The 21,685-nt window shown below is 33.0% G+C and overlaps 2 protein-coding genes across 2 annotated transcripts; both read left to right on the top strand.

Moving 5' to 3' along the window:
• Positions 1-8,647: 8,647 nt before the first annotated feature.
• Positions 8,648-13,939, top strand: LOC109016919 (protein NDL2-like). The gene is made up of 7 exons (XM_035690348.1): positions 8,648-8,707; positions 9,805-9,831; positions 9,919-9,975; positions 10,116-10,171; positions 10,616-10,751; positions 13,648-13,737; positions 13,931-13,939. Exons 1-7 carry the CDS (start codon positions 8,648-8,650, stop codon positions 13,937-13,939), a joined length of 435 nt encoding a protein of 144 aa, XP_035546241.1.
• An 866-nt stretch (positions 13,940-14,805) lies between these two features.
• LOC108980690 lies at positions 14,806-19,687 on the top strand. Its single transcript, XM_035690349.1, has 9 exons — positions 14,806-14,884; positions 15,123-15,453; positions 15,911-16,315; positions 16,482-16,631; positions 16,782-16,892; positions 17,291-17,347; positions 18,136-18,177; positions 18,315-18,751; positions 19,076-19,687. Exons 2-9 carry the CDS (start codon positions 15,129-15,131, stop codon positions 19,685-19,687), a joined length of 2,139 nt encoding a protein of 712 aa, XP_035546242.1. The 5' UTR covers positions 14,806-14,884; positions 15,123-15,128.
• The last annotated feature ends 1,998 nt before the right edge of the window (positions 19,688-21,685 follow it).

Below are 21,685 nucleotides of genomic sequence, written 5' to 3' on the forward strand. Positions count from 1 at the left end.
AGACTTGAGCGAAATAATTAAATAATACTTACTCATGTACGTACGTATAAGTGAATTAATTATATATTAAGAGAGTGTTTTTTTGCCCCCAAGGATGTATTGATAATTACAAAACTAATGTTTGACCCGTCAATCGCTCGGGCGATCAATGAGATGCCAGCGAAGTAATATTATAAAAAATAATGCTACTCTTACCAATGAGTTTTACCAATAGTTTTTACCGCTCTACTTATTTTATTTTTTTATTATTATTTTTTTTTACTTAATAATTAAGTAAGTACTTTTTAATAATATTATGAATTTTTTTATTTTTTTAAAAATATTTAAATGTATTAAAAAAATACATAAAAGAAAATACAAAAAAAAAAATCTCACAATTACATTAACGGTAGCTCCCAGCGGTAGCTGGGAGCGGTGGCCCTAGCGCCACTCTTTTTAAAAGGGTTAAAGCCGGACCAGTCAAGCCTCCCCCACCACTGTTGGTTGGCCCGGCGTTCTCCGTCTTTGGGGGGTCCACATCATGAGTCATGACTAGTTTGTCTACTGGGTCAATCGAACGACCTTGGATTCGCCAGTTGTAATATGCCTAGCTAGCAACATAATTAATTAAATTACAATATGCCCCATATATATGATATATTAAAGGCCTTCGTTAATATTGGAGCCAGCTCATGTAATATGCCTTGGCATCTTAATTGATTTCTAAGTACGTACGTACAATTGCAAAAATATAAAATAAAACTCTTTGGGAGTACCACTGTTTGATCTCTGCTCTTTGGGGGAAAAGAGCTTCCCCGTCGATTGTGACTTTATTATCAAAATTATTAGTAAATAGAAAATCCTTAGCCATGATGGGCTTGTATATCCCTTGATGCAATGTTTTATCAACCTACATTTTGTTCCCTGCAGCTTTATTTTATTGGAATTGTTGGTATGTAGATCCTAATTTGTTTTCTTTGTATCATAACAATTTATCAGTATTATGACAGTACTGAATGATGGCTTGCTATTTTCATGGTTTATCTAATTTTTGAGACTTTATTACATGATGCTCTGCTTATCACAAAATAATCCCAAGAATGAGATCAACAGGTCTTTACTCACTTCTTCATGTTATAAATGTCTAATTTTGTCCATGGTATTTGTAGAGGGAACCATGAATGTTTATTGGCTTTGTCTTTATTGTGTGAACCCTTTATATATATATATATATATATATATATATATATATATATGGTTCATCCTTTTTTTATTTGCCTTTAACCTTTTGGGAACAACCCATGCATCTGACTTTGGACCACATTCTTATATTTCAAACATTTCTTTTTGTGCACTTTAAGGAATACAAGAATAAGATTACTCAAGAATTTTTCAAAATAAATTGTCAAAACAAATAACCATGACATCAAAATCATAATAATGAAACTCGTTTTTTCCAGTTTTCTCTTACGTCTCTAAATCAATTTCTACTTGATGTCTAACAGTTTGGATACCCATTGAGACTTGTATCTTATGAAGGTCGGTTTTTAATCAATGAATTGTCTTTTGGCCATATGTTGGTATTTCAAGATCATACCAACAGAAAACCCCACAAGACTACGTAGCCTACATAGTTGACAAGTATTGAAATTTGTAAATGACCCAAGTACGCAAATAATGGTATAAAAAAACACCATTAATAATTTACAAAATTACCTCATAATTTACGCAACCAAAAAATCGATAGCCTTCATTATGCTCAGTATGAGCAGTTCGTCGAGATGCTTTAACACTACAATAACATACTGGGTATCCATACTAACGATAGTTTGTTGAACGTGAAAAATTCTTTGGGAGTACCACTGTTTGATCCCTTAGGAAAATTAATAAGACAATTTGGGAAAAATGAGGACTCGGATTTGATTATAACATAATACATGCATGTAAGAATGACTGCATATTATTTTGGTGAGAGAATGAACTGTTGAACGAGTGTCCCATATGCCACGAATCAAGATGGACATCGGACAAGCAAAATGTGCTGCAAAAGATTCTACGCCACTTTCCATTGATACCTAGATTACAATGATTATTTATGTCACGCGTAACGGTTGTAGATATGACATGACACTCATCAGACAGAGTAAGGAACGATAATATTTTGTCACATCCTGCTGACTCCCAGGTATGAAAGGAATTTGATCAGAAACACTCATGGTTTGATGAAGAACCGCATAATGTGTGACTTGGATTGTTAACTGATGGATTTAATCCGTTTGAGAAAATGAGTACTAGTCATAATGCTTGGCCAGTTGTACTTATGCCGTATAATCTACTACCGTGGAAATGTATGAATGATTCATATTTCATGATGAGTTTGCTTATTCCCGGTGTAGTGCGTGGTTATGATTTGTGTGAAAAAGAGTTCGAGAAAGTTCAATGGTACGTGCTGAACAATTGCCCTGCGATAGAGAACCACTTGAAGTAAGTTATAACTTTTTCTTAATTTAAATTCAGTCATTTACTTTAAAAAAATTCTAAAAATATAAAAGATTTATGGTAATCAACAATATCAGTGATCATATTAACGTGCTCAAGGAATTGAGAGTAAATGATATAAATCAGAAACATGAAGTGGAGTTCCCGATATGGTTTGAAGAACGGGTAATGACATTACATATGCTTTACTCAATAACCAATGAAAAAATATTGATTTAAATTTTGATATAATATATACTTTACTCAATATGTAGGTTGTACAAATGCATGTGAATAATCCAAATGATATATCAGATGAACTGTATGCATTGGTGCATGGCCCATCGAGACGCGCTGCTCGATATTTTGCATGTATTTCTCGAAAAATTAGGTCTTATACAATAGATCGAGATTGTTATAGGAAAACTCAAAATAGTAGTGTCATAGTCGAAGGAAGTCATAATGGAGAAAACATTAATTTCTATTGTATTATTGTCGATATAATTGGAATGAAATATTTGGGAGAGCTTGCGGTGTATCTGTTTAAGTGTGATTGGTGGGTTTTAAGCAATCATCGAACTGGAGTCCATGATGATGAATATTTTTTTAGTGTTAATACATAAAAAAAAATGGTATGAAGATGATAATTTTATTTTGGTTTCTCAATTATCTCAAGTATTCTATTTAGATGACCCGGAGTTAGGAAATCAATGGCGAGTAGAACAAAAATATTCTCCAAGAGATATATATGATGTTATCTCTCAGGCAGAAGGACAAGATAAAGAAGAAGATGGCCCATCTACTCAAGAAGCATGTCAAGAGAGTCAACCTGCCTTAAATTTGTTTGTGGATTTGAGACAGTATGAGATAATTCCATTAAATAGAGAATATATTGAGACTAAAATTGTTGATGCGACAATTGAAGAAAATGTGAATCATCTGAAGTATCTATAGATGATGAGAGCGAATTGTCAAATGACACTGATAGAGATTATGATTGACCAATTATGTGTTAACATTACATTTGATGACAAATATTTTACTTATTGAATGTATCAGTAGTATGAAATTATGCCACCAAATAGGAAGGAAGTTCGCAACTCATCTTCATCTGTTCCTAGCTCTCATTCAGACTCACCATTAGAGATTGACTCTACATAATAAGGTAAAATTCTAATACTCATAAAAGTTATTAATTAAGGTACTATAACAGACATATAATAGAGATTGATTACAATATTATATTTTATAGAGTCTACAGTACAATCTCGTCAAGGTGAGGCACCACTAAAGGGGTGATGTTGAAAAAATATCGTAAGGTGGGTAAAATCAAGGTTAACATTCCTAATGAACGTTCCAGAGGTGAAGGACAACCAGCAGCTTGGCTTGCATCGCATGTGGGTGCTCTTACAAGAACTTATGCACCTTTGGCAACGACTTCATGGAAGAAAGTCTCTTAAGATGTTAAAGAACTTATCAAGAAGCGTTGTTTGGTAATGTTTAAAATATTGATTTAGTAGAATAAATTTCTATATTTTACTTAGATTTATAATATTATAAATGATAATATGTTTGTGACTATTTTTTTAATGATGATTTCGAATTAAATTTTGGTCGGAAAAAGAAGCATAAGACTGTGGAAGAGCTTATGGGTAATACATTCTGCAAATATAAGACGAGGTATCATGACCATTATAATAAGTTTGAAAAGAAGGAAGATCCAACATCCTTTTTAGGATGTCCGACCTTTTGAGTGGGAAAAACTTTGTGACATGTTTGAGAATCCATCATATCGAGTATAATTAAATTTAATTATTTTACTTGTCATTTTTGTCATTTCGCTTCATAATATTTTCAATTTCTTTGCAGGAGCGGAGTTCTATAAACAAAACAAATAGATCAAAGTTGAAGATTAATCATCATGGAGGCTCAAAATTTTTCCATCGCCTTTCTAAGAAATTGTTATTGCTATTTTTTTTATTGGATATAGTTAATTATTTGAATGAATCATAATGACTTTATATCTTAATACATATTTATTGTAACAAGATTCAGATACCAATTATGATCTAACAAAATTATATACTGCATCGTATACTGATCGTAATAGAGAGTGGACTCATCTTGATGCCTGTGAAATTATGTAAGTATTATGAACTATTTTAATTAAATATATTAGAATATTTATGACGATATTAATTCTTTATCTTATATATGTCTAGGATAAAATGGTTGCCTTACGTACTAAATTTGCGTCATATCAAAATTCATCAATAAGTGATATTGATATTTTTACACAAGTCCTGAGTCAACGTTCAGGATATTTGAGGGGTTTGGGTTCCTGTGTGAAGCATTCTCCCTCTTCCTCTTCTTTCGAGTTTGCATCTATGACTTCTATAGCGCTAGAGAATGCAAATTCCAGAATCGAAGAATTGACTGCAAGGCAGCATGAGTTAGAGGCTCAATTGGCAAAACAAGTAGACGTGGAGATGCGCCTCAAACAAAATGAAGAACAACAAGAAGAGTTCAGAAGACAGATGTAACTCCAAATGCAGCTGCTTATGCAACAGTACAGGCCTCCAAGCAACTAATGGTTTTTTACTTACAGATTTTGAGATTATCTATTTATTTACAAACAATGCCAGTCTCACAGTTATTTATTTAGTTTGCACTTATTATAAAACTTTTGTGAGTATTAAATAGTTTCTAATGTATTTTTTCAAATATTACGAATGTCTATTTAATTTTTTTTTTTATTGAGTTTAAATAAAATAGTTATTGTTCGAACGACCACATAACATTCGAACGTAATTTATTAAATCATTCAAATTATTACTTAACGTTCGAACGCTATTTATTTTTGTAGCGTTCGAACGATGACATAATGTTCGAACGCCATTTAGTTTCGTAGTGTTCGAACATAACTTTTTCCCGTTCAAATGCTTAAACAGTTCAATCTGCCCTTTTAACGTTCGAACGAAAAGTTAAATTTATACCGTTCGAACGGGTGTATAATTTATTTTTGTTCGAACATATTTTGCAATCGTTCAAATAAGTTAATCTTGATCGTACGTAAAATTGTAACCGTTTGAATGATATTCTAAGACGAATTACAACTGTGACAAAAAGAAATTTCTATTCAAATATGTTCCAACGGTTTTTTTCAAATTCGTCCCAAACGATATTTTTTGAGACGAAATGGTGATTTTCATCCCAATATATCTATTAGGATAGTGTTGTTGGAATGAACTCGGGACGATTTTGTTTTGCAAAAAATACTTTGGATCAAAATGACTATAATTTGGGATGAAATTTTTTATCCCTAAAGAGCCTTTCTGTTGTAGTGTCAACTAATTCTCGATTAGATGTTTAATTTGTATGTAAAGTATAATTTTGTTGACGGTTTTTGAAACTTCTAAGAAAAGGTAATGTTCATGATCAATTATAAAATTTAAAATAAAGAATAACTGCCTTTTTTTTTTTAAGATGGATTTATATATATATATGGGATTTTGTGATTAATGGTAGTTATTTGCAGTGAGATCCATGAAAGTAAATATGTCTGGATTGACAAAGTTCTTTAAAAATTTGTTTATTTTGGCCGTTTTGAGAATGGTTAATTAGGATCCAGTCAGTGGCGGACCTACACAGGGGGGCCATGGCCCCCAAAGTTTGAAAAAAAAAAAAAAAATTGTATTAGTCTTTTTATGATTTAATAAGATTATATTATCTCATATTGTGTTGATTTTTTCTCTAAAACATTATCTTAACCTCCTCTATAAAATTATTTTAATATTATAAATTATTTTGACTCAAAAATAGAATAAAAAATATTTTATTATAATTTTAGCTTTGCTCTGCCCTCTTACAACAAATTTCTAGTTTCGTCACTGGATCCAATGAATATATGAAAGGAGAAAGTTCTGAAATTTTTTTTAGACTGGCACCTTTGTACAAATATTATTTTTAATAAATATCGATTCCATGAGTTCCAATTTGGATTTTTATAAAAAGAGAAATGTATTAATCACAAAAAAATTTTATAAAAATAAATTTATAAATTGACGTATTTTGAAGTAATACGTTAGATTATAATGTTATTTTTTTATATATATAAAATAGGTATAAGTGTTATATGAAGTCATGTCTTTTTTTTTTTTTTAATAATTATAGTACTTCTTTTATACAATTGCGTGAAATAACGAGATAAACATATATAGTTTTATAATATTACTTCGATCGGCATCTAATTGACTGCCCGCCCTTCTTTCAAATATGTGGGTCAACATTAGTTTCATAATCGATTATATCCATGCAGGGGGCAAAGTTCTATTATTTTATTTATATATGAAATCTAATTAATTTGGAACGAGGCCAAATGCGAAGAGTAATGCTAGAGCCACCCTGAGCCTGGCTCTAGCATCCGTTTTTTCATGTGTTTTATTTTACAGTTATTTTTTATAGAAATTTTTTTAATACTTTTTAATATTTTAAAAAAATAAAATAAATTTATAATATTATTAAAAAATACTTTTTTAATCATGAAGTAAAACAAAATTATTAAAAAATATTTCTTTAATCATGAAGTAAAAAAAAACAATAATTTTTTTTACTTTATGATTAAAAAAGTATTTTTTAATAATATTATAATTTTTTAATATTTAAAATTATAAAAAAAACAAATAAAAAAAATACATGATAGAAGCACTCAGCAGGAGCCACCAGCTGCGGTGGCTCTATCATTTTCCTTGAAACAATAGTGAATTGATCATAAATGAGGTTTTTCGGGTGATGTCATTGTGGGTGACGTCGTCCTCTTCGTTAATTAAATGAGATTATGTATCAATATTTTGAATAACGTACTGGATGCTGTACCGGTCAAGACACTGGAATGAAATATTTCAATACCTGTACTGTTTCGGGATAGCGTTTCGGGATAACATTTCGTAATAGTCGATATATAAATAAATCATATTCTAAAATTATATTCTAAAATAATAGTCTACATATAAATAAATTATATATAAATACATATATATAAATTATAAATAATCTAGTTTGAATTGTGGGTCAAAAAATGAATTTATAGTTTAAAAAAAAAAATAAAGGCCAAAATATCAGTCGGTATAAATCTAAATACAAGCCAATACGAAATATAGATAGTACCTGTACCGCATGTACGATACGATTTTCACAACTTTTATATGTACCACCTCATTGACAAGTTGTGATGGTGAAAGTTGCCCAATACTATTCAATCACTGTGTGCGCATCTGTAGCAGTAAATATTATAATGGTACATCCATCGATTTTGTTTCGTAATACTACTATTTGCCTCCTCCCACATTTGATTTTTTATTTTTATCTTTTTATTTTTCCTCCTATAGTGTGAGGCAGAACTATAAGAACATTGACATTTGTCAATGTAAGTCTAAACTTTAACTATATGTTAAAAAAAATTTCACATTAGACTAACTAATGATCAAAAGTTTAAGATGTTTGGCAAGTGAGAGTACCTCAAATACTCTCACTACTATTCTTTACTTTATTATTATTTTTTATCTATTTTTTTACTATTTATTATTTTTCACCTATTTTTTACTATTATTCAATATTTTATTATTAATTTATTATTATTTTTTTATTACTATTCATAAATATTCTCAACATTTCTCAACATTTCTCACTAGCCAAACGAATCGTTAGTAAAAACACAACAGTCGCCAATGTTAGCGAGTCACTGTATACCTGCCAAATATTATTTTACGATTTTATATACCCTCGTTCCCTCGCTATTTTCTCTCTCTTCGACCCGCGTATATCATCGTTCGTCCCTCCTCTTCCTCCGTTTTACTTCCTTTCGCTTATTCTCTCCCTCTTCTCTCCGTTTTCTTCCTCGATCGAGATTATCAAATCCGTATCTGCCAAATATTATCACTCTCTATTTGCTTCCTCGATCAAGATTATCGAATGTCGCAGACTCTAAGCTGATATGGGTTTGTGCTGAAATTGCGTTTGGTTGTGGTTTTGTGCGTGCGGCTTTGGTTGGAGAGTTAGTTTTGTGCGTGCGGCTTTCGTTTTTTCTCGATCTTTTCCTTGGAAAATGGTGTTTTGGAAGCCAATGCCACTTTGAAGAGACTTTGGAGGACTTGTTTGGTGTTTATTGAAGTAACGGAAAAGAGAGATCTCCATGTCGGGGCTGGCCCTGAAGATGTCTTGCTCTGCACCTCTCTTACTAGCTATTTTGACAGTACTTTCTCTCCTCCCTTTTCTCTCTCTACGTTTGTTTGTATGAAGGTTGGATTTGAAGCCAAATGCCAATGGGTTGCTCAACGATTTACAATTTATATTGGGTTTCTTTATATGTTTTTTTGGAAATTTAATCGCATTAAGAAGTTTTTTTTCCCGTGTTATTATTGGTGAAATTATATTATAGAATTCAATGTAATAGGTTTATTACTTAGTCCCTTTGTGACTTATAGATTCTCTGTGCACTCTCTGGTCGAGATTTTATCAGTTTTTAATTTTAGGGAAGGTTCCGTCTAAAAACGGAAACTTTTGATAATGTTTGATGTTTACAGTGGTTTCACTTAGAGATTTTCCTTCCTTCTTTCCATTAATGAAAGCTACGATTTTGGATTTCTTAAAAAAAAAAAAAACTATGATTTTGGTGTCTGAACTGAGGGATTATAGTATTTTGAATTCCCAATTTACTAGCACACCATGAGCAATTGTGGTAACGATTTGACATCTTTGTCAGTGCTTTCAATGGAAAAACAAATCTATTGCTAGAAAAGTATAACAAAGGAGGAAACTACTAGAAGGAAAAGACAACATTGATAACAACTAAAGCCTTTGCAGAGTTCATCAGCATGGTCTGCAATTGAAAAGGATATTATCAATATGTACCAGCACTCTTTTTCTGTGTTTTTTATGTTTAATTCATCATCATTTTGAGCTATCCTGGAATTTTTTATATGGATATGAAATCAAACAACTATCTTGTATGATGAAGTTGAGTTGTTGCTACATCATTTATGAATTATAAATGCACCAATTAAAACTAATTGATGTAAGATAATATCTTCGTTACTAAATATTTTGCTCCTAACTCCTTCCAACATATGAATCTTGCAGAAAAACTTCTCTTCTGGTTGCATTCTTCTCTTATTTTTGCATCTATTATTTAATGTGCGTAATGCTATGTTTGGTTACTTAAAAATGTAGTACACTGAAAAAATCAAACTACTAATCCAACTGAAAAAATCAAATGCATCTATTGTTGGTTGCTCCTAACTGCTAATTATTTGCTTATTCTTATATGAGATTTAATATTTGGTGACTGAGTTATTTCTTAAGAGGTACTTCAGCAAGGTATGTCTGTGCTTAAGTTTCCTCCATTGATTTTCATGTTTTGAGACTTTGATCGGTAGACAACTGGATTTTAAATAATGGTGGCAGGAAGTTCATGGCAGTGCTCAAATATCAGAGTCAGATATAGTTCAGACATGTAGAAGAGTCAGTCCTCCAACTTTTCCCATCTTTCCTTCCTTTTCTTTCTTTTAATGATCTATTTATTAATTGAAAGATGAGTGATAATTGTGGTCAAAGGCTGAGCACTTTGTCTGACTTCCATGACATTATGTTTCCTTCAATAGTCTTTGGAGGAGAGGCAGAGTTCAAATGTTTGGCAGTTTCTGGAAGCAATCAATGGGTAAATCCTGTTTTGAAGATGGTTTTGTTTTACTTTCCATAGTAAGGGTAAAATCCCTGGAATTTAATACATAGGCCATGAATGTCTAATTTGAAATCCTTCTATGGTTGAGTGCATCCTCACATATTGTTTTATGGAAGAGGACAGGACCGTGCATCCTCAAATATTAACATGCAGACTTTATGTATATTCTCACCCATATAATATATCTTAAATTGTTTATATATCATAACTGATCAGAGTGAGGATTTGCCATCCTCTAGAAAATGTGCTATTGATTATGTGTTCCTTGATTGTTTACTGCTTCATAGATGACTGTCTTACATGGTGTGGGTTACCTTGCCCTTGTGTTTTTATAATTGAAGTCTCACATTGAAAAAACGTGATTCACACACATGCTAATGCCTAGAGATTTGGAGTAACTCTATTTTTTATGTCTAGCAGGAGACTTGACATTATAGAGGGATTGAGAAAACTACAATGTTGTTCTCTAATTTTTGTTGGGGATAACTCTCCATTTCACTCAGAGGCTCTCCACATGACTTCCAATCTAGATAGACGATACAGTGCATTAGTTGAGGTATGCAACAGTTCTATCCCATCCTGTTTTATGTTCATGTATGGCTAGCGTGAGAATGAGCTTTATTTACTTGGGGGGTGTGGGGAACAAACGTACAGGTTCAGGCATGCAGGTCAATGGTAACAGAGGAGCAACCTCATGCCATGTTGATACCATTGGAGTACTTCCTCATGGGATACGGCTTGTATAGACCATCTCAATCAAGTGTCAACTTGAGTAGCCCCTTGAGTCCGTCTTGCATTGCTCCGTAGCTTCTTTCACCTGAAAGTATGGGCCTGAAGTTGAAACCTATAAAAACACGAATTTCTCTGCAAGTATGAAATATGAAAGATCAAAAGGAGTGGAAGAAATAATTTTTTGTAATCTATTATATCATAGGGGTTTGCATTTTCTCTTTTATTCCTTGGGGTTGATAAGTGAGAGGGTAACCATGCTGTTGTATAGATAGAGGTCAAGAAAAGGAAAGATGTACTGTAAAGGAGTGGGGATATAAAGAAAGCATAATTTTCATTCTTTAAATTATGGCTTGAGAAACAATTATTAAATTAAATTAATATATGGAGTGTATTTGTAAAATATAAAAAAAAAAAAATTATAAAATATTATTAAAATATATAATATTATATTAATATTTGAATTTTAAGATAGCTAGCCCAATGTGGACTCACTTAGTCAAATGTTGATATTATAGTCAAAAGTTAAGATTCTAGTCAAATTTTAGACTTGACAATGGCTTGACCAATGCTCTAAGAGGCTTGGGGGGCTTTAAACCCAAAATTTTTAAAATTTGATTGAAAATTAAATTTTTAAATGTATTTTTATAAAATAGATAATATAAAAATTAACATTTTATCTCCCAAAATTGTTTTTTTAACTTGGCCCTCAAAATCAGATTTTTTGTTTCTGTTATGGACGTGAGGTATGAGATAATGAATAATAGCTTATAAGAAGAATTATTTTTTTAAAATACTCTTAAATATTTTTTAAAAAAATAAAAACTTAAACTCATTAAAAAAACACTTAGGTGAGGTTTGGATAGTGAGATGAGATGAGATGATTTTATATGAAAGTTAAAAATTATATAAAGTATTGTTAGAATATTATTTTTTAATATTATTATTGTTTTGAAATTTGAAAAAGTTTAATTGTTTATTATATTTTATATAGAAATTTAAAAAATTTGTAATAATAAAACGAGATAAAATATGATGAGGTTGAGTGATTCTTGAATTGAGGCTAGGCATTTAACTATCAAGTACAAAAAAATAAAAACACAAATCGATAGACACTCTTTTTCGTTGGATCATTTTTGTGACCTAAGGTATGAGGATTGTACTTCATTTCTTTCCCTCATTTTTTTCTTTTTTCTTTTACTTTTCCTCTTTTTCTTTTCTTCTTCTTTTCTTTTCTCCCCATTTTCTTTTCTCCTCTCTCTCTCTTCTCTCCCACGCGTAGCCCCTCTGTCCCCCTTCCATTTCGCCGTCCTCCAGCCACTACCGTCGTGCGCCGCCGTGTGTCTCACCGCCCCTCACATTCTCTTCCTCACCAGCCGGCAACCACCCCCCTTCATTCCCAGCCCCTCCTGCGCCACCGTTAACCTCTACGCACGGCTTAAAGCAGTGGCCGCCATCTATTCCAATGCCGCCGTCGCGCCTCCTCCAGCCACCATCTCTTCACCACATCTTCCTTGACCTCCCAGCAACCTAAACCACCCACCCCCAGCTCCGATTTGCCACTGGTGAAGCTCCACCATCTACATTTCCGTTTTGAGCATTTTGGCCTCCAAACACCTCCCATGCCGCCACCCACGGCCAATCACTACCACCATTAGTTTCACCGACATCCCTAAGTTCATCCCTAGTAATCTCAAGTCTTCGTTTGTTCCCATTCGTTGCATTTTGAGACCCATGGCCACAGTGCATTTTGCATTGCTACGTTGTTGTGCTGCCACTTCTTGCACTTCCGTTATCTTTCAAAAATTATACTATAGTACTGTAAGTATTTTTTCAAAGAACTTTCATGATTTAAATGTATTTTTGTACTAACTCATTTTACTGCGATTTGGTTGGTTGTGCCGGACTGAGTCCGAGGAGTAAGAGGGTCAGATGGATTAGAGGATGGAATTGTTTATGTGACTGGATTATATTGTGAATTGTTGGTTGTTGGATAATGCGTCGTTTCATATACATTACATATTTGCACGCATGATCATGTTTGTAAATAAAAACTGGATTTTTGCATGATTGCATACATGTTCATGTGTTTATTTGAAAACTGGGTATTCATATAAGAAATGGTTTTGGGTGCGTGGTATCACGACTCAAAGCCGAGATGGGACATTATCTCGGTGGAGTTCCTCTAGTCACTCGGGAATGAAATATTCTGAGTGACTTCCCTTGGGTTTTCGCTGGGCAACAACGGGATCGGACGGGATGGTAACGCTCTCGTGCAGACTCCGTGGCCCCTCTGCTGGCGGGGTTTAGAGGATGCTTGGCCATGAATGCGCTGGGTGCAGAACTGGGCATCGCTCGTTACGAAGTCACTTGCACGGTTGTTACTCGTTGTGTGAAGATGGGAGCCAGGGTGTGCGGATGATCCCTAGGGGAGATCATAGTGCATACGGTTAAAATGGATTATTTGGCTATTTTCTGAAAAAATAGCGTGTGTTGGATAAAAGGATTTTGTGTGGCATTTTCTAGGAAAATGATGGATTATTATTTTTTGGGCCAAAATGGAATTTTGGCATGTGTTGGAAAATATTCATTTTTTGGGAAATGATAATTTGGGTCTGATGCATACGTCATCATATGCATGCATGTTGGTTATATTAATGCACTTTTATCTTGTGTGTTGTTTGGATTATACTTACTTACGATTCTGTTTTATGGTAACGCAGATTTCGATGCAGATAAAGCTGAGGGTGAGCCTGAGGATTCGTCTCCGCCCGATGAGTGACATGGGATCACTTGTTATTGTATTTGGACTTGTATTATATTTTATTTTGGAATGACTGTATAACTATTTTTAATAATTTTACTTATGTTAGTTTGTATTAAAAAAGAAATTCTGATACTTAGTTGACTTACTTAATTATCCGTTGCGTTATTTTTTGTACACTGTTGCATGTACACACACTTGACACTATCGTTGAGATGTGTGACTGTGTTGTTATCATCAAGGCATCTTGATTCTTGAGTTTCTGTACATGGGAGTCGGGGGTGCCACACATAATTTTATTGATTGATTGAAAATGAGTTGAGAAAGAGACGTAAGTGGATTTTAGGTAGTGACCAACCAGAGTGGTTTTAGATTTCGAAAATGTTCTTCAAATGAGTTTCTACTTCATGACAAATTGTTGTGTTGATTAATTTTTTGTGATTTGTTTCATTGATTGATTACTTGTTTGATAATATTTTTAAGTAGTGCACTAAAATTGAAAAACACCTATTCATCCCTCTAGGTGTTGTGGTAGGTTAGAACCACCTAATTTTTTACTTATTATTGTTTACTAATATATGCCATGGATGAACTGCATGGCAGCCTCAGAATTGCCTTAAACATAGGGATAATTAGCAAATTAGCAGTCGTTTTTTCCCGCTAGTGATGGGGTAGTAATTAATAAACTAATAGTGGGAGCAGTTGACATATATTTTGGAAGTATTCTATTACAAAAAGGTAGAGATCTTATGATATGAGTTAATTTCAACGTTTATCAAGTTCGACATCTGTTTTTATTTCTTTTATCCATCTATTTTAATTATTTGTTGAAAACGAGGGCCCTTGAAAGCCGGACCAGTCTAGTCTCCCCCAACCCCCCACACTGTTCGGCCCGTCGTTCTTAGTCTTAATTTGGGGCATCAGACTGGCCGGTTTGCCTACTCGGTCAATGGAATGAGCTTGGATGAATAAATAATTACATGTCCCATCTATGATCTATCTATTGTCCCGTTAATATGATCTTCAAATTCAAACAGAGAATTGGTATATATAAATATATATATATATATATTTATATATGATGATGATCATGTTATGGTTACCTGTGACTACAACAGCTAGCCAAGTGAGACTTAAAAGCTACGAGCAACAGTTTGGGAAAATATCCCCCCGTCTTCCAGGTAGCTGCCTCGCAAGTAATTACTTCATCTATTTATCCTTCAATTTTGATCAATCATATAAATTAAGAAAAATCATGCTATTTTTCAAGTCAATGATATTAGTATTAGATTTCTCTTTCAAGTTATTTATAAAATTAGAACTGTAATTAATGATATATGAGATTTTCCCCTTTATGCTCTTGAATACATGATTATCATCTTTCTCTTCTAATATTTCTGCTCACCAGATAGATTATAATATATATGTTGATAGGTTAAGATGGAAACAAAGAGTACTGCCTTTTCTGTGGCTGTTCCTTTTCCTGAATTGCTTGACAAACATAATTATGCGACATGGGCGATTCGGGTGCGAACCTACTTGGAGGGTCAAGATCTTTGGGAGGACATAATAATTAACGATAACGAAAACGCAACGGCTTTACATGAAGATGATGATGAAGATGCTATTAAAGTTCGGGGAAGGAGGAACTTCATGGCGTTACATGTGATCCAGACTTCATGCGGTCCAGATGCATTTTCCGAGATTAGCACAATTCGTTCAGCAGACACTGCTTGGCAAACTTTGAAAACGAAGTATCTGCTTGGTGAGTCAGTTTCTCTCTCTCAACATTGCCGCGTACGCTAAAAAATTTCTTGAAGTCTGCATTACAATGGTAACTCTATTCAAAACTTAAATTCAAAAGGTTTTGAAATTGTCGTTGTTAATTATCCCCGAGGATCCAATGAAATTAAAAAGATGAAAAATGATATTTATAGTCATAACAAAATATAAATTAATATAAAATTTACATAAAAAAAATTATTTTTTTATTTATAGACTCGAAGTTTGCGTAATTATGACTGTACGTTGCTCTTAAAAGATATAAGTTCATTTAAAAAGATCAAAAATAAAATAAAATTGAAAAGCTACCTAGAAAAACTTTGGTGGTTTTAAAATTTTCGAGATTAATCCAACCGTTTCTAAATGGCGATCGGAAAAAGACCAAAATTAATTGCAGATACGGAAATAGACCATCTAATATATGGAAAAAACAATTGCAGATAAGGGCAGCATTAACATTGACAAGAGCTATCTTCAGTATGCGGACTTGTACATGGCTGTGCTTCATGGTAATTGGACTGCTGCAAAGGAGTTTCTTGAGTCTCAACCAGAGGCAGTTAGAATGGCAATCACATATGAAGGCGAAACGGCTCTTCATATTGCTGTTACTTTTGGACATGCTCATATAGTCCAGAAGTTGGTGGATCCAGAGCTAATGTCGGCAGAAGACTTGGGAATTGCAGATTATGACGGTTACACAGCTCTAATGAAGGCTCTTGTGTATGGAAGATCCGAACTGGCTCGCTATTTGTATCCTCTCACTTCGCTGAATGATCTGGTGCGTGCAGAAGAAGGCCGCAAAGGAGCTATGCTTCTTACCCGTGCAATATATTCCAGAAATTTGGGTAACAACGTAGTACTCTTTGTTTTACTAATATCCAATTAATATTATTGTCCGTTATTTCCGATCCTTTGAAATCTTGGCATTATAATTATATTAATAATTCCTTTTTCGATATTCATGATCCTTTTCTTGTACCTACGTCTCTCGCACAACGCAACTGTCAACAGATCTTGCTTTGGATTTAATCTGGCATTACCCAAGTTTGACACTTGCTCTTGACGACCGCGGCGAGTCCCCCCTCTTAGCATTGGCTTCTATGCGCCACGCATTTCAGAGTGGAAAGCGGCTCGGGTGTTGGAAAAAATGGATCTATTCCAGTTAGTACCACTCTCTCTATCTCTCTCTCTTTCTCATTACTAGAGTACTTTGCCACCACTTTGAACTAAGTTAATTGTTGCACACAGTACTTGATGATCTATCCAACTGTCACGGAGTACTTAAGACTTGTTGCCCTTTCTTGCTTAAAGGTAGACGCATTGATGAACCTGCTCCTTCAACCAGCCGCTTTGAAACTCGTTTGAACATTCCCAACGTTCAAAATGGCCGCCAACGCAATCAAGTTCAAGCGATCGAGTTAGGTATCTTTCTGCCTAATTACCTTATAACTTTCCCTAATTATTGGCTTGTAACATTTGAGAAATATCATTTATTTTAATTTGGAAACTTCAGTTTTCACTATTTATATATATATGTAGATCTCTCCCAGCTTGTAAACTGCCATATATATGATTTTGATTAATATCTTTATAATAAAGCTAAAAAAAAGAAAAAAGAAAAGTTCAAATAATAAAGCATGGCCTCCCTACCTGGAGTTAATTAATTTGTTCTGTTTTTGTTGTTGTCTCTTCTTAGCAGCGATTGCTGATCACTGATCTAGCTAGACTTCTACTGCATGCCAGCTTGTTATATTTGGTTCAGTAGTTTTCAGGAGTTAATTAATGAGCTGTTTGGTTCAGTAGTTTTGTTCATTTTGCAGTGCCAGCAGTACTGTTTCGCCATCTAGTTTCAACAACTGTCCGCAAGTACTTGTTGGGTATACCGTCTCCACTCCATCAAAATTATATCTTCATAATTTTTGTTTCAAATTTTTATTACTTATATGTTGACTTAACTTACAATGACAAATGTCAATGTCAATGTCAATTTTGCTTATCAACAAATAGTTAGAAGAAAACTCAAAACTTGACATATATAGGAAAAAACTACTTTTATAAGACTATATATGCTGCCGGATTTAGTTTTACAAACCTTTCAAATCATATCATTACATCTAATCTCATCTCAACATCTAAATATCATTCAAGTACAAACATTTCTCAATTTTCAATTTTTAAATTTTAAATTTTTTCTTCTAATTATTATCTAATCATTATAGCTTTTCTAACATTCCAAACAAAATAGAAAAAACAATTTAACATTTCAATTCTCAAAATAAAAATTATATTCTAACCTTGTTTTAATTACTTTATGATTTTTTTTATTCAACTTTTCCTTTTTCATTTTTAAAAATCTCATAAAACATATTAATTCAAACAATTTCATTATTATTCACAAATTATCCCATTGTTATTTACAGATTTCTCATTTAATCTAATCTCATCTATATAACAAATGTGGCCTAAGTAATTCTTTTCTTTTTTAAAAAAGAATATAATACAAAGAAAATAATTTCCTTATACGTACTTATTAGATGATGGGATTTTAGCCATGGGAACTTGCAAAACATTTAACTCATTTGAACTAGAAATATTCTACTAGCTTTGTTTTGGTGGAACTTTTATGATGTCCATAAGAACTGAAAAGATTTTGTTCACTTTGTAGTGCCAGCAGTACGGTTGCGCGATCTAGTTTCATCATTGTTGGGTATACCGTCTCCACTCCATCAAAATCATATCTTGATAATTTTTATTTGAAATTTTTGTACCCTTTTTATTATTATTATTATTATTTTGCTATGATTTAATCCAGTTAAACTGCCATTGTTTCAATAATTGTCAAAGGAATCAAGCAATTGTATGAAATGAAGAAGATCAATATCCAATCCGAGGCACTTCTTTCCTGCATGTGTGAGGAGATATCAACAGCATTAATACAAGCTGGACAACCTGAAAACATCAATGGGGTTTATGATGCAATCAGCCGTGCTGTCAAGAATGGAATTTCCGAGTTTGTTTTTAGGGTAGCAAGGATGGATCGGAGCTTTTTGGAAAATAAATATAAAAATTCGAGGAACCTACTTATGCTTGCTGTTCTCTATCGTCAATCTAAGATCTGTAGCCTTATAAGTGACCTTGATACGAATAGCACTTTGACATCTTATGTAGATCGCAACGATAATAACATGTTACACATGACAGGGATGATAGAAGATTCTACTGTACTTAATCAAATCTCTGGTACAGCTTTACAGATGCAAAGAGAGTTACAATGGTTTAAGGTCATCTCTCTCTCTCTCTCTCTTAATGCCTCAATATACACCAACTTAGTTACATTGAGTGTTTTTCGTTTAGTATGTTTAGTTACACTAGTTCACTTAGTATTTGAAAAATTATTAGATGCTAAAGCATGAATAATGTGGTATTTCAATTCTATAACAAAATATTGTACCACTGACATTACTTACATAAGTACTAATTATAGGATGAAAATTTTATGTGTTTGTACTTGAAAACTACAAAATAATGAAATTTGGTTTTTTGTCTTTCTAATATTGCCCACAGTTATGTAATTAATTTTGGTAGCATTATTTTGACAAATGCAGGCGGTGGAGAGAATTATCAATCCTAAGATGAAAGAAGGAATTAACAAAGATGGTTTAACTCCTCAAGAGCTATTTACAAAGAACCATAAGAATATGATGGAAAAGGGAGAGAAATGGATGAAGGACACATCATCATCATGTACGGTGGTGGGTGCTCTGATTGTTACCATTATGTTCGCTGTAGCTTTTACGCTTCCAGGTGGTAATGACCAAATCACAGGCTTTCCAATATTCTCAAAGAAAAAATTGTTTATACTCTTTATAATATCCGATGCATTGTCCCTTTTTTCTTCCTCAACGTCAGTGTTGATGTTTTTGGGAATCCTCACATCACGTTATGCAGAAGAAGATTTTCTTGTGTCTTTACCGAGAAAGATGATACTAGGTCTTTCCACTCTTTTCTTCTCCATTGCAACCATGATGATAGCCTTTTCTGCTACTCTTTTAATCATCCTACATGAGCAATTATCAATTGCAATTCCTCTCATTTGTTTGGCGAGTATTCCGGTCACCTTCTTCGTATGGATTCAATTCCCCATTCTTAAAGATATGATCAAGTCGACCTATTTCTCCCGCATCTTCAATGGGAAGATGAAGCCTGATTTTAAGTAATCCATTGTAGAATATGGTGTTTTGCAATATAACCTTAAGATCTCTTTGGTGGCAATGCAAGAGATTGCATGCTTGTACTATGAGGCTACAAGGAAGGAGACTTAAAATTTGTGCCTCTCAAAAGAATAGAGAGATTCATTACTTTCTTCACTATCTCATGAGTTTAAGGGCTTGAGAGAAAATTTAAAGATTTCTCGTTCGGTAGAAATTTTTGTTTAGTGTGTTTGCTAGACTTGGATGTATTAAGATTTTAGGTTTTAGTGTTTTTTGTTATCACTACTACGTACTCTTTTAACTCCATTTTTGAGTTAGTATATTAATTTCTTTCTATTCGTCTTTTACTAGTGGGTGTAGCTTTTTAAGCCTAATGGATCTAAGTTTTTCATATTATTACTGATTTACTCTTTGCAACTTCAACACCAACCCATTCCTTAGTATTCAACGCCATAAATGAAAGGAAGATCCAAATGAAAATAGGAGTCAGGGAGAAGCGTGAGAAATAACCTTGCCATTCATCTCTTTGAGTGCCTCTGTGTAGTGTATACTCTATGAATGCATAAGCTTTGGGCCATTTAGGAATACTTTCCATTATAAATTTTAGCTTCAGTCACGCCTTCTCCTTGTGGTAAACCACTCTCCAGTCCACTTTATAAGTCATTAACTGACAGTTGACACTCATGTTTGCTTCCCATTAATGCAACGCCATGCATGTTCTGCCACAAACTCGACTCAACTAGTTACGTGATCTTCTATATCATTATTTACTTCTGTTATGCATTACAAAGATCTCAATATATAGTCCAAAACTTCTATCTGAACAGACCACGATAATCCTTATTTCTTTTTCTCATTTATAAGTAATGAAAGAAAGTACAAAATATATAAGAAAGGAATTGAAACGAGGAAGATCTAGAGAAAATGAGGGAGAGAGACTTTAAATGCTACTACATCTTTACTATTCTCAATTTTGGTTGAATAACAAAGATTGTTTCCTATTTATATATAGAGAAACTAATTACAAAGAGATGAGATAAATATCATGAAAATTGTGAAAATTAAATTTCTTGTTCATTTGATAATTATTAAAATCAAATTAGGATAATAATCTAATCAAATTCTTGATTTAAGACTAACTCTAACTATGGGACGAGACATATATACGAAGATGGAGTTAGTTTTCATTTGTTCGGGGTGGGACGAATACCATAGTTGTTTGGCGAATGAAAAATCAAATAACATACCAACAAGGAGTTGCTACCAATCAGAAGGTTAGATTAGCTATAATTGTTGCGTGTATGTAATTAATTTAAATTTTTTATTTATAAGTCATTATAGAATACACACTTGATATATATGATAGGATTTGATTTATAAGAGTAGTTAAACCGACTTGTAAGTAGGAATCAATTTTAATTACCAATCTAAGAGGAAGTGCATTCTAACATCTCGTGCAAGGACAAAGCACTGATTTACTTATAAGATAACGTCACTTCAATTTTTTCATTACATAGGCATATATACACATGCTAAACTCCGTGCTGCTGTATTTAGTTTTTTGACAAAGGGACTTTTTGACCAAAAAAAAAAAGGGTCAAAATAGCTGTATCCAATTACGCTCAAATATAAAAATTAAGCAAATTCTGATAAGTGTGTTCTTGAAATTACGGAGTCGTTAATTTGCTTAATTAATAGAAATTTTGTATATAACATATGACCAAAGTGGAATTTTTTATTAAAAGGTAGATTTTTTTATATGGATTTTAAATTTATCTATTTTTTTTTTTAAAAAAAAAGTGAGCGAGATTCACGCAAATTAAGATTGTATAAATAATTTCCTCTAAATTAATGGTATGATAGATATTTACGTGACGATATTTACTGCTACAGTTGCATTCAGAGTGATTCAATACTGTTGGGCTGCTTTCAACATCCATGGACAACTTGTCAATGAGGTCGTAGTCGTACACAGTCTCATTTAATTAACGAAGAGGACGACGT

Source organism: Juglans regia, chromosome 5, assembly GCF_001411555.2.
Source record: "Juglans regia cultivar Chandler chromosome 5, Walnut 2.0, whole genome shotgun sequence".
NCBI classification, from domain to species: Eukaryota; Viridiplantae; Streptophyta; class Magnoliopsida; order Fagales; family Juglandaceae; genus Juglans; species Juglans regia.

Bases quoted from the DNA above. Each gene is read 5' to 3' on its own strand.
- LOC108980690 (XM_035690349.1), top strand. From the start codon at position 15,129: ATGGAAACAAAGAGTACTGCCTTTTCTGTGGCTGTTCCTTTTCCTGAA. The intron at 15,454-15,910 runs GTGAGTCAGTTT...AAACAATTGCAG, and splicing joins GAAAACGAAGTATCTGCTTG to ATAAGGGCAGCATTAACATT. The intron at 18,752-19,075 runs GTCATCTCTCTC...TGACAAATGCAG, and splicing joins GAGAGTTACAATGGTTTAAG to GCGGTGGAGAGAATTATCAA.
- LOC109016919 (XM_035690348.1), top strand. From the start codon at position 8,648: ATGTCGGGGCTGGCCCTGAAGATGTCTTGCTCTGCACCTCTCTTACTA. The intron at 8,708-9,804 runs GTACTTTCTCTC...TTGGTGACTGAG, and splicing joins TCTTACTAGCTATTTTGACA to TTATTTCTTAAGAGGTACTT. The intron at 10,752-13,647 runs GTATGCAACAGT...ATGGTAACGCAG, and splicing joins GATACAGTGCATTAGTTGAG to ATTTCGATGCAGATAAAGCT.